Source organism: Dinoponera quadriceps, unplaced genomic scaffold, assembly GCF_001313825.1.
Source record: "Dinoponera quadriceps isolate SergipeBrazil2010 unplaced genomic scaffold, ASM131382v1 scaffold396, whole genome shotgun sequence".
Lineage (NCBI taxonomy): Eukaryota > Metazoa > Arthropoda > Insecta > Hymenoptera > Formicidae > Dinoponera > Dinoponera quadriceps.
This window is the reverse complement of record NW_014554609.1, coordinates 41,729-53,891: the sequence shown is the minus strand read 5'-3', so window position 1 is coordinate 53,891 and position 12,163 is coordinate 41,729. Positions and strand designations below refer to the sequence as shown.

General features: G+C 39.2%; 1 protein-coding gene across 2 annotated transcripts; it reads right to left on the bottom strand.

Annotated features, from left to right (window-relative positions):
* Positions 1-115: 115 nt before the first annotated feature.
* Positions 116-10,351, bottom strand: LOC106740557 (DNA polymerase alpha subunit B). 2 transcript variants are annotated; one of them, XM_014611728.1, is made up of 7 exons: positions 10,202-10,351; positions 9,378-9,621; positions 9,204-9,258; positions 2,613-2,719; positions 1,521-2,309; positions 1,109-1,324; positions 116-944 (listed from the first exon to the last, which is right to left on the bottom strand). In XM_014611728.1, exons 1-7 carry the CDS (start codon positions 10,278-10,280, stop codon positions 626-628), a joined length of 1,809 nt encoding a protein of 602 aa, XP_014467214.1. In that variant the 5' UTR covers positions 10,281-10,351; the 3' UTR covers positions 116-625. The 2 variants fall into 2 exon arrangements, with proteins under 2 accessions (XP_014467214.1, XP_014467215.1); XM_014611729.1 differs by lacking the exons at positions 9,204-9,258; positions 9,378-9,621; positions 10,202-10,351 and adding an exon at positions 6,546-7,538.
* Between the last annotated feature and the right edge of the window lie 1,812 nt (positions 10,352-12,163).

Genomic DNA, 12,163 nt, shown 5'->3' with positions numbered 1-12,163 from the left:
TTAATAGGAACTTTCAAAGATCAAAGGTCGAAGGTGAGTGAGGATAAGGATCGATTGATTGCAGCTTCACTTCAATGATGAATGCTACAAGGAAGTAATTGAAAAACGGACTCTATTTAAAAATGTAACAAATTTAATTGCTTTTTTTTAATATAATATTAGGAAAAATGTAACTGCACACTTTTACACGTTCGATGACGAAACATACGATGCCAAGGTGGGATAACTAAGCAACGTACGTGTATCTTAACGTGTCTTATGTACAATACTAAAGTATTACCGCTTCATACGGGTCCTCGATCAGTATAAAAATACTCACATTCGCCATGTAGTGTGTTGGATATACTCTTCGAACAATTGAAAAGTTCAATGTAACAATGTTACACAGTCTAGTCTAACCAACTTCATCAAAACTTAAAAAAATTATTTAGATTGAATTCAAGTTACTTGTAAATTAAGTTCTCATTTTTAAGTATTTTATTTTAAATTATAAATTTGAACTTATTTTCACGAATTTTTAAAGAAATAAAATCGACTGTTCGAAAAATGTAGTCAAGCATTGTCGCATTGAACCCTTTATACTTGGTCGAGATAGATATCATTTCTATGTTGTACCTTGGAATCATCAAACTTTGACGATCTCGCACAAGACGTTATCGGAACTCCACTTGTCGTAGAAGGCAGGTTTTATACACAATCTAGCATAGGCGTGTTTATACATGCGTTCCGGATTGAGAGTCACGCACTCGTTGATTACTTTGCAGTAACATCGCATATCGGACGGCAGAATTAACACATGTGGCTGTTGATCGAAAAATGCATATTTTTCCCACAGCTCCGTGTCGACGTTCAGATCCTCAGACGGAGGATAAACAGGATAGAAACATCCTTGTGCGAGCACGTGATCAGCCAGGCGGCCGAGTCTATCCATGCCGGATATATCACTGAAAAAACATATATAAATACATATAAATTATATAAAGCGTGGAAAAAATTCTCTAATAGATTTTTATCTAATTTTTCAGTGAAAATTAAGTTTTTCCTTTATTTTATCTGGAGCTGATTTTTTGTTTGGTTAAGTTATTTATACAAATAAAGGGACACTTACGATATCTCTTCTTTCCCGATATGCTTAATAACATCGACTGACGTGATACCAATTTTCAAGCCAGAGACGTCCAATATACAGGGATCCGGCATCAATTTCAAATTTGAATAGTTTTGAAACAACTTTCTATTAAAAATGGTATACTGAGGAGTGGGAAAAATAGGTTCATGATACGCGTCACGATTAGAAGCCACCAACACGACCTGTGTGCTCCTCCTGTAACATCACACAACAGAGAGAAATGAATCCATCTGCTGCTCGGGCAAGTTGCAAAGAGTTATTACTTTTAATCGTTCAATAATCCGCAAGGAATGTCTCGATATTTCCGTAAAGAGAAAAATCGGCTCGAAAACTCGAAGAGTTTGCGATCGCGAGAACTATTACGAATAAGTAAAAATATCCTGCGCCTTACTTCACTGACTCCATTATCTTCGCGAGAGTCTTCTCGAAGAGTTCCTGATGCGTGTTCTTGAGGAGGCCATCCTGTATCTCAGGGTGCGTGTACTCGAGGAAAGGTCCAATGAGCACCAGGACGTGTGGCTCGTCGGACGCGACCTTCTCCATCAGGTCCCACAACGGCTGATAATGCATGTTGTTCGATGCGGTGAACGGACCGGCCGCGACGAAGATGTTGATACTCGACTCGATCCTGGGTGCGCACGTCGGCGGCGCGTACGCCTTCGCGAATATCTCCCTCGCGTAGAGCGTATCGCCCACCGGGTTCGTAGCTTCAACGGCCACGATCTGACCGGAGAAAACCGAGTAGTGTTTGACATTCCGGAAGTCCAGCTCAATCGAGTCGGCCGCCGAGGCGCCCCTCCGCCTCGTGCAACCCTCCAACGTCACCGTGTTCGCGGACTGCTTGTTCGTGTTGACGCGGCCGAAGGTGCGGAAGTACGTCTGACTCACGCTCCGCACAGTTTTCACGTAACGCAGGTCACCCGACGCGTTGCCGCTCGTCGCTGACCACATTTTGAACAGTCGGTTGCCCAGGTTACGGCAGACAGATGTGAGGAGATTTCCCTGCTTCGATAGGATCTCGTACATGTAACTAACGTCGCTAGGAACGTGCGGTTCGTCGGACTTCATGACTTCCTCGCTGTAATCTCCCGTCCTTTTCCAAGATATCGCGGTTTTCTTCTCGTCGGTGGAGAGCAAGATCTTTTCTTTGTCCGTTGCATTGCGCTGACTCGGCGGTGCGCTTTTGGATATACAATATTAAAGTGACTTTGCGAGATAGGTTTATAATCATGCGCAATATGAAATTTATTAGATATTTATTAGCGAGAGGATAAAAATACTTTATATCTGTGTAAAAAAATATGAGATTTTTTTAAATTTCATTCATTCAATCTAAAAATTATTCTTATTCTCTGTTATATATTAAAATTTATGTACTTGTTTCAGGTTTATTGTGTGACTGATATTTAGTTGCAAATTTTGTAGTTTCAGAAAAAAAATTTAATAAAAAAAAATAAAACTAAAATTTCTCTAATCTGCTTACGAGTTCTCGGCGTAGCTAGTTGGTAAAAACTCCGCAGTTTTTGTCGTGTCTTTGGTCCAAGTATCCGCGTTCGTCTCTACTTCCGGACTTTTCTGTATTTTCATGCGCTACAATGAAACAAAAGATAACACGAGTTACCTATATTCAGATCACTTTATATAAGTTATCGCAACGTCAATTCATCGTAATTAAGTTGTGACGTTATTCATCGTAATTAAATCCATGTATGCATAATATAATTCATGTATGCATAATCCTTAATTAAAATAGATTCACTACAGGATTAAAGCTTTGTAGAACTCGCTATAACTGTTTTTTGTTTAATGACGTTAGAAGCGGGAAAACGCATGCGAGGATTTTTTGCGTCATACTTGCAAATCGAAACATATATTCACAAAATAATAATTGTGATCAATTCAACACGCTTCTCAAGTTAAACGAACACTGTTCTTTCATTACAATTTATTTTATTTATTTATACAATTAATAAATAGTCGTTAAAATTAACTTGACAGAATCTTTCTTTCTAACTTCTTCGATATTAATTTTAATTTTACGACTACTCATTGATTGTTCGAATAAAAGTGTTCATCCGATTTAACAAGTTTGTTGAGTCAAACATAAACGTCATTTTGTGGATACATTGTTTTTATTTGAAAATATAACGCAAAAAACACAAAGACAGTCGTAGTATTTACTCCGGAACCTTAATTAGGAAATTTTATATGGTATTTGATTACTTTCAAATAATAAATAACCAATTTTATTTTGTTGGGTTTATTACTAAAAATCGCATATTTCAAATTTCGCAAGTTTTACAAGACACATTATTATTATTAATAATTAAAGAAAATAGAATCGTTACAATTCTATACATTTCGACTAATTATTATCAATTCTCTAGTGAAACAAGGGTCTCTTATCGTCGATAAAGCTCCGTGGACATCATTTCATTTTACGAAATCCCGATACTAAGACAGATTGCCATAGACGAGTATGTATCTAGTCACGAAATGACATAACGAGAACGTGCACCACATTCATACTCGTCTATGGAATTGCTTTTTTTTCCCTCCATCATTCAACTCAACGTGCTTCGTATGTTTAGTCGAAAACGGCAATTATCGACCGGACATCGTACACAATGCTCATTTTAAATTTTTCAACAAAAAAATTAAAAAGATGTAATGAAGAATTCTGAAAGATACTCAGTCCCGCGAATTGCCGTCAAGACACGATGTCGGATCCGACTCGGTTTACGAGCACGAGTGCTCGAAAACGCGCTCGACTTGTTTATCGGCCGCTCTATATAATATGCGCGCACATACGTCTCGATCTCGCCGATTGTTGCGCGTGATTGCTGCGACGCGATGTCCGAACGTGCTTAATGAGTGTGGATCTAGTCACAACTTGAACGAACCGTGCACTAGACCACCACTCATTCGGCAAATTCGGAGGGATCGTCTCGCTCCGTCTTCTCTCGCTGTCGCTCCTCTTCTCCGTGGCGCATGTGAGATGCTCGATTTCGCAGCATATACGTTAGCTTCGCGGGCAGCAACGGACGTCATATGAGAAAGGTTAACTGCGATTAACCTGCCTGTTCTTAACGCCCGCTTCTTTATTACGCATTGTTTCAATCAAGTTCGGAGAAGGTCCCAACTCGTGCGCGTCCGATGCCATCCGATACGTTCGGCCGAGAACTCAGTCTTTCAATCGAGATCCAGTTGACCGGCTCACTCCGCTGCAGCAACGCACGTCGTCTCAAGTCGCGTACGTTCCGAGTAACGTTGCTTCGCACGTGACATGCCCCTACCTCTCACTTTTTTTTCACTTCGTTTCTCGCCTCGTGGACACGCAACGAACTGCGAAGGTTTCCGTGCCGACCCGGCGGCGAAACAACAAACTTTTTGTCCCCGACGGAAATATACCTTGCGTGCCTTCCCGCCTGGCAAAACGTACCTGGCAAGACCCTTGCTCTTCGGACGAAAATATATATTTCGGCCTCTCGGCAAAAAGAATCTTGAACCACCGACGAGATGTATATTCGGCGGTTCAAAATGAGGAGCTAAAACCGGTATTACTTCGGTGAGATCAGATTTCGATGCTACAAACATGCGAAAGTGATCTTTGCCCCTACCCGGTGACAAAAGAAACGCGACGTCCAATCGTTTCCTCTAGCGAGGTCCTTTATATCTGTCCAGTCCAATGTATCTGTAGCTTCGAAAGTTGAACTCACGACAATTATATCAGATTTCATTTTTCTAATTTATCTCAAGATTTAGATAAATACTCGATGTTAACATTTGTGTGTGTGTGTGTGTGAATAATTGACCGTGTAATGAACAATAATTGACCGTTAAGATTCTCGAAGTTTCACGAAATTTTCAATACACGTTTGAAACGTTCGAAGCCTTCTGAAAGCTTTTAGGAACATCCGATTCTCGGGACTTCTGACTTCCTAAACGCTTCGTCATGCAGTTGAATTAATCCCGTAATTATTTACGGATCGAGAAGTGTCCGGCGCCGATTGATACAGCGCTGTCCTCTCCCTTCCTTGTCATTTCGCTCCTCTGCTCTACCCGACTTGTCTCGATTATCCTTGACACCTTTCATTCGTTTGTTCTCAGACCGTGGGAAAGTACGTTCGATTTTGGCCAGTTACACTCGCGCTTCGCCACCGAAGAAGGGGGCTACTCTAACCGCCACCGACCAGTCGACCGACCGCGTTCGTTCGTTCGTTCAGTATGCACACGATATATATATATATATATATACATATATATATACATATATTGATCTGTCTTACATCTGAGTCACGCACCACATGGTACGAAGAATAGAGATGAAAGAAAAGTGCGACGGACCGAAAGCCGTGCGGGCGAGGGAAGAGATTGGTAACAGTTGTTGTTCAATTGCACTTAATTGGCGGAGACACCACGAACGGGCGGACAGGCGGCGCACGAGGAAACCGTGTGCTCGAAGAACGTGATATCTAATATGGAATGCGAGTTGCTCGCATCGCTTATCGGTAGGAACGCCGCGTGTACAGACGGCTGTTCTCGACGATTCACCGATCGAGCAGAGAAAGTTACACGCGGGCAACGATGAACGAATGAATGAACGAACAAATGAAAACCGACGGAAGGCAGGTTTAACGTAGCCAGTGAAAGGTTTCCGGAGGAAAATTTAAATTACCCTTTTAACTCCGTGTGTCGAAAGCATCAAATGTCGAGGTCTTACTTTGTGTAATTTTCATTTTACTAGATTCAGAAAGGCTTAGAACGTTCGTACGGAAACTAAGAACGAAAAGAAGATACAATTATGTTTTGGAAAATTTTCTAATTTTAAATAAACACAATGAAATCACCGAGTTTTAGATTAGAAGATTAGTTGAGAAATAATGATAAGGTATCAGCTGTAATGATAGCAAATTAAATCGGACTTTGTGGAAGATTATGTTTGTCGTTAAAAGTAAATAATACTTCAAAAACCAAAATATTAAGTATAATCGAAGTTTATTTATCGTTAAATACGTACTTCCCCGAAACTCCAGCTTGAAGTTTGCAAAACGACAACTAACTCCCGTAATTGCAATAAGATAATTACTGACTTTAAAAGCATATCCTGAGAATCTTTAACCATGAGTGCGACTTCTCTGGAAAATCTCAATTTTGAAAAGAGGAGAAAGATCGAATGTGTTTTTATTGCAAATATCCGTTTACCAGACAAGTGTACACGACGTTCTCAGTTCAAGAACTACTAAGGTAAAATTAGATTTACAGGTTCCTCGATAAAAAGCTTNTATATATAATATAATATATAATCGTAGAAATAAATGATACAAACACATAAGAGGCAAGAGAGAATCGAAACTGATATCCATCGATATTTAACTTTTAGTTAACGCCACAGATACACCGGAAAGGTTCTTACGTTAATTATTACGTTCCTATCGTCACGCGGTACCATTCATCGTGGGTGCAACAGGTTGCAGCAACAGGCAGCGCGCGATCCAGGATTCACCGAACGAACGGTCGACGCACTCGTATACCCGCGCGCCGCACGCCTGCGTCGCGGCTTCCTTTCCCACGACCGCGCATGCGCGCCCAAGTCGCGCAACGCTCGCGAAAGCGAGGTTAATCGCTGGAGCGACCGTATTTCTCCAGCATGCCCGTCATGTTGATCGCTGGCCGATCGGACTCCGCCTTCACGATGACGCGTATCTCACTCGGTGCGAATGAACGCGATATCCGGACGACTTCTCGCCGTAGACGAAGGATACCGAGCGAATCGAGCCGCGCGATCGGCAACGGAAACGACTCGCGTTCTCGAGCTTCACTCGCGCCGAAATCCATCATGGCCGCCAACGTCGCCGCTCGCTTGGCGCTCTCTCTTTATCTATCTCTCTCTCTCTCTCTTTCCCAACCACGTAACCGTCTCCTGCACTCTCCTTCGTAATCTCCTCGGCGAGGACACACAGCCGGCGAAATATCCGAGATCTTTACGATTCGCGAATTGACGTAACTCTGACGCGCTTCGATCGTTCGGACGCGCTGGAATCCGAGGTAGAACTGCGACCGCTCTCGGTCCTCCCCCCCTCCCCCTGCTGCCGATGGTGGCGTCGCGTCGGCGACGCCATCGAGATACCGAGCCGAGCTTGTATCACTGCGATGATAAAGATACAATTACGATGTACATCAGCGGGACGAAGTGTTAAATGAGAGACGCGATCGCACCGGCAGATTTTGCCCGACGCTTTTGTCCGCCGAAGTGATGCGCACGCGAACAAGCTGGCGGACGGTACAACAAGGTCCTTGAAAACTGAAATCGTGCCCTTCGAAAGAAATCTGCTCGGCTCTCTCGGTAATGGCGAGAGGGGAGGAGAGGGAGATCCCTCTCCCGACGAAGCGACACGTTCTATCCTCGTTCCGCCAATAGAAACGGGTCGCCCCCTTCCCTCCTCGAGTGCCGGAGTATCCTTTGTAAGAGAGAAAGCGGGGCGACAGCGGGGTGGGGATAACGGCGGGGTAATCTACCTGGGTGATTTTTGTGGCGGGAATTACGGTGCCACCACGCGAGATCCTGTAACGACGCCGCTGTTTCTTCTTCTTCCTATGCCCCCCGAAGAACGAGAGAGAGAGAGAGAGAGAAGATCACCTGCTGGCAAATGGAATGCGCGCGATGCGACGTTTCAGAAATCTTTCGTTGATCGGACGAACTTCCGACACGGAATCCTAACAGGAAGAATTGGCACAGACGCGCGATCTTTTCGCGAACGCAGCGTGGCATTGTGAAAAGAACCGCGCGTTCACGCACGATACGTGAGTCAGAGAAAGACAACGGGCATTCTATAGATCGACCGAGGATCGACCGTGCGAAGAATGCGAGACAGTGTTGCCAGAACGACGTAAATCATCCACGTACCGGAGTGCCTGCCGGAACAATGCTACTCCGTCACGGCGTTTCTTCGAAAGGATATGAAGTCGTCTATTCAGGTTAAAATAGACAGCCGAGAACTTCCGAAGTACATCATGTACTCTACATTTCGCAGGAGATCATTCTACGCCATGAACGAAATAGCACAGGGGATACTGATTGTAATAACACACACACACACACACGCGCGCACATATACGTGCGAAGCGAAATAAAAGTTAAAAAAATTTAGATAAAAGAGATCTACGCAGTGGAACCTGCTATGTTCGCGGTAACATCGATAATTACGCAGATTGGAAAAAAGTAACGAGTTGTAATAGACATGTTTGCATCGACCTCGACATACGCGTCAAGTGACTCAGCATATAATACCATAAAAGAAATATAAAAATTCAATATAAATTACTACGAATGTTACATCTAAATATTAAATATGAAAAAGAATATATTTCTATGGAAGAATATATTTCTAAGGAACAATCGTCTGATCTATGTTGAGAATAATAAAATTACTTTTGCAACTTTAAATTATTTTCCATCATATAATTATCGTAATAACATCTGACAATTTTGTATTCTTTCTTATTTATTTTTAATTTAATTTTCCCCCTTTGAGTATTATCAAGATAAAATTGGGTACATGTATTTTATATTTGAAGCTTAGGGTATTGTGAACTTTCTTTTATTGATAAATATGTCTCAAAAAGTGGTTTGGGAACCACCTGATTGGATGAGTCACATTTAAGGCACTTTTATCGATAAAAAAAAAAGAGTTCAAAACATGGACTTAGACGTGTGGAATATAAAATATATTACCTGCTATCTTTTTATGTACTTGACATCACTTCACTACTATGACACTTGATCAAATTGATAATAGAGACACTAAATATATGTTATATATGTATAAATATATTATATATATATATAATATATACATGTATAAATATATAATATATATATGTATAATATATATATGTATAAATAGATGTTACATATATTATCTCTAAATAACGCTTATAATTTAGCAGATTAATTTTGTCAGTACAGGACTTTTGTCAGGACTTGAGAAAATTTTGATTGAGATTATTACTATTTTCTACATAAATTAAGGAAAAAATATAAATAATAAATAAAGAAATAATAAAAACTCACCTTAGATGGTTGAGCCTCAGAATAGCCATACATGCTAAGCACATCATCAGTTTCACTATAATAATCATATGTAAGGTATTACATGTTAATAATTATAAATATAAACAAAGAAACATGATACATGTCAGAATAACATGTCTCTCAGAATATCTAATAAAATATTAAAGAACTTACAAGACTTCATCTTTAATAATAAAGAATTCATCCTTTGTATTTTGTTGCAGTTCCACACAATTTTCCCCAGTTGGATTATCTGGCTTGTAATCTTTTTTCAGTATTGCATTTTCCATCTCAATGAGAGCTTTGACAGTGGGATTAATATCAGCATCAATATTGTTGCCATTATTAATGCAAAATGTAAGCCACAATTCTGTAAGTTTCTCCACGTCCACGCTGTATAATTCGCACAGCTCGAAACCTGTAACACAACCATTACAATGATCAATTCCAATGAAAACATTACATCGACTTTCTAATAATAAATCTTATTATACAACCGCATTCTTTTAATATTTCTAATATAAATAAATCTGGCAAATATAAATTAAGAAATACAAAATTTTCTGCTAATATGTAGAAAGAATTGCATCACCGTTGGAATTGTGATTACGATTTGATTTTTTACATTACTGAATCGATATTAGTAGATCAAGTCAATTCAAATGCAATCAAATTTAACCGACAATTCTTTTAAATATCCTATATACCTATGTTGTGTTTATTCGATAGCCTACCAGTGTGAAAGTAAGGTTATACGAGAGCAAAGAAAGATAACCTCTTTTATGACAAATGTTCAGTTACGATCATTTTATGGAAGATACACCCGATCATATAATACGATGATTTTACTTTCAACGCAACTAAAATAAAAGTTTCAAGGAACTTCATATTTATCGTAAATGTAATAAACTCAAGTTAGAATGCAGCTCGTGATACAAGACCATAATTTCGACGAGAATCTTATTTTTATGAACTGAGAGAATCAAAGGAATGCTTACATTTCTCGAGAACAGTGTCATTTTCAACTGTGCAGCCTAACTCCTGGAACAGCTTCAACAAAGATTCTCTTTTTTCCATCTTACGTACGGTTAGATGTTCCCAGTCGCTCTTACCGCCAAAACTGTCGATCACGGTGTGTTTCCAAACGAAGAAATAAATTCCACGCAAGCGCAGTGATGTTAGAGTACCAGTTGTTTTCACAATGAGCTAGGTATACAATAACTGTTCATTTTTGCTGCACCGCTGAACTAGTGCAATAAGTTGAAGCGAGACAAGTATATGTTTTTTTCACTTCAACTTATTGCACTGGTTCAGCGGTGCAGTGAAAACGAACAGACCTTTTGATTCCGTAATAAGTTTAACGGTTTGACTATCAAAAACATGCCGATCACTTATATACTAGGTTTATATGACTTGTAATAAATAACGAATAATCGTAATTAATGTTCTCGTTTGCACGACTCGCATAAGAATGAACGTGTCGTTACTTCGAGAATCTCAATAGTTGCAATGTTCAATTAAATAGGAGCAGGAGCAGTTTCGACAATCGCTCCATTTTTCCGCAAGTCCGAAGTTTCCGACTTTTCGAAATTGAATTCTGTATTCGATTTAAGGTCGGAAATATTAAAAATAAATAAATTTCGTCTATTTATAGTGATATAATGTCATTAAATAATTTTCGAAAGTAAATATCTCGTGGTCGAGTTGTGAATAAAACTTTAAATCATGAATCAAATTGTACTTATTCGGAGTTTAAATGCACTTTACGTTTTAACGTGCCAAAGAAAAGCCTTGTGTATGAATTATCATTAGGAATGTTGAAGGCAGATTTCGTGAATTTGACTTGCACAGTTTTTTACAGTTAAATGAATCGTTGTGATTGGCCCGTTTATGCCGTATCGATCGTGTCGATATACTTCGAGAAACTCAATCGTTGCAATATTCAAGCAGTTATGAAACGAGTCGCGACGCAATGGCTGGACGCCAAAAAGTCAATTTCGATAATCATCGGTATTTTTCGCGATTTTGGCTCGCTAAAGGTGAATCTTACGTTCGAGTTATCATCGGGAGTGCTGAAAGTAAGTCTCACGCATGTACGTAGAAAAATATTGTCGAATAATAACTGAAAATAAATATCCAGCCAACAGGTCTATTTTGTAACTTTTAACGACCGTATTTTTATTGTTACGTTATCGTTGTCCAATTTTTTCACCACATATAGCTGCGCAACAGCAACGCAAAGAAGACAACATTATCGTTAAAAGTTATAGAATAAGCTTACAGGAGTGCCGAGTATAATGGTCGGTATGGAAAGTGAATATTTCGTTGTCTGGAATCGAATAAAATGTCGGTTATTCGTCGTATTATGATTAATACGACGAAGAGATTAAAATGTCGGTTATTCGTCGTATTATGATTACTTAAAATTCAAGTAGATGTGCTTTCTTTATATTAATTTTGTGCTTTACGATTTATTGAAAGAGTTTCACGTATAAATTATTTTCGGATTAGGTATAAAGGTCCTTCCCATGAGCATGTCACGACGGTCTCTTGACGCCACCACACTCTCACGAAGGCTAAGAACCGAAGAGAAGGAGGACTATAAAGGTAAGTTTCTTTATTACTAAGATTGAAACAAGTATATTTATTTTTTCAAGTTCCTATTTATAGGCAGGTACAATATTCCATCCCTTGAAAGATTAATTAGGTTTATCAGGAAAAAATACTAAAATTTACCATTTATTCATTAAGATAGAGAAAGCATTGTTGTAATAGTTTTTCAAAAGTTCAAAATTTCATTATTTCTTGTATAGATATAAGTCGTAGAATTCTATTATCTTCTATTTCTATATTTAATAAAAATTAATAATTTTATTTCGCATTTTATTACCGTTAATAATAATTATATACATTTATACAGTAATTTTGTGGTTCTTACGAATATAAATTAAGAGAATATT

Coding starts and splice junctions, on each gene's coding strand:
- LOC106740557 (XM_014611728.1), bottom strand. CDS start 10,280: ATGGAAAAAAGAGAATCTTTGTTGAAGCTGTTCCAGGAGTTAGGCTGC. Junction 2,720..9,203: donor CTGAGGCTCAACCATCTAAG/GTGAGTTTTTAT, acceptor GTTTCATTGTAG/CGCATGAAAATACAGAAAAG. Junction 945..1,108: donor ATCGGGAAAGAAGAGATATC/GTAAGTGTCCCT, acceptor ATGTTTTTTCAG/TGATATATCCGGCATGGATA.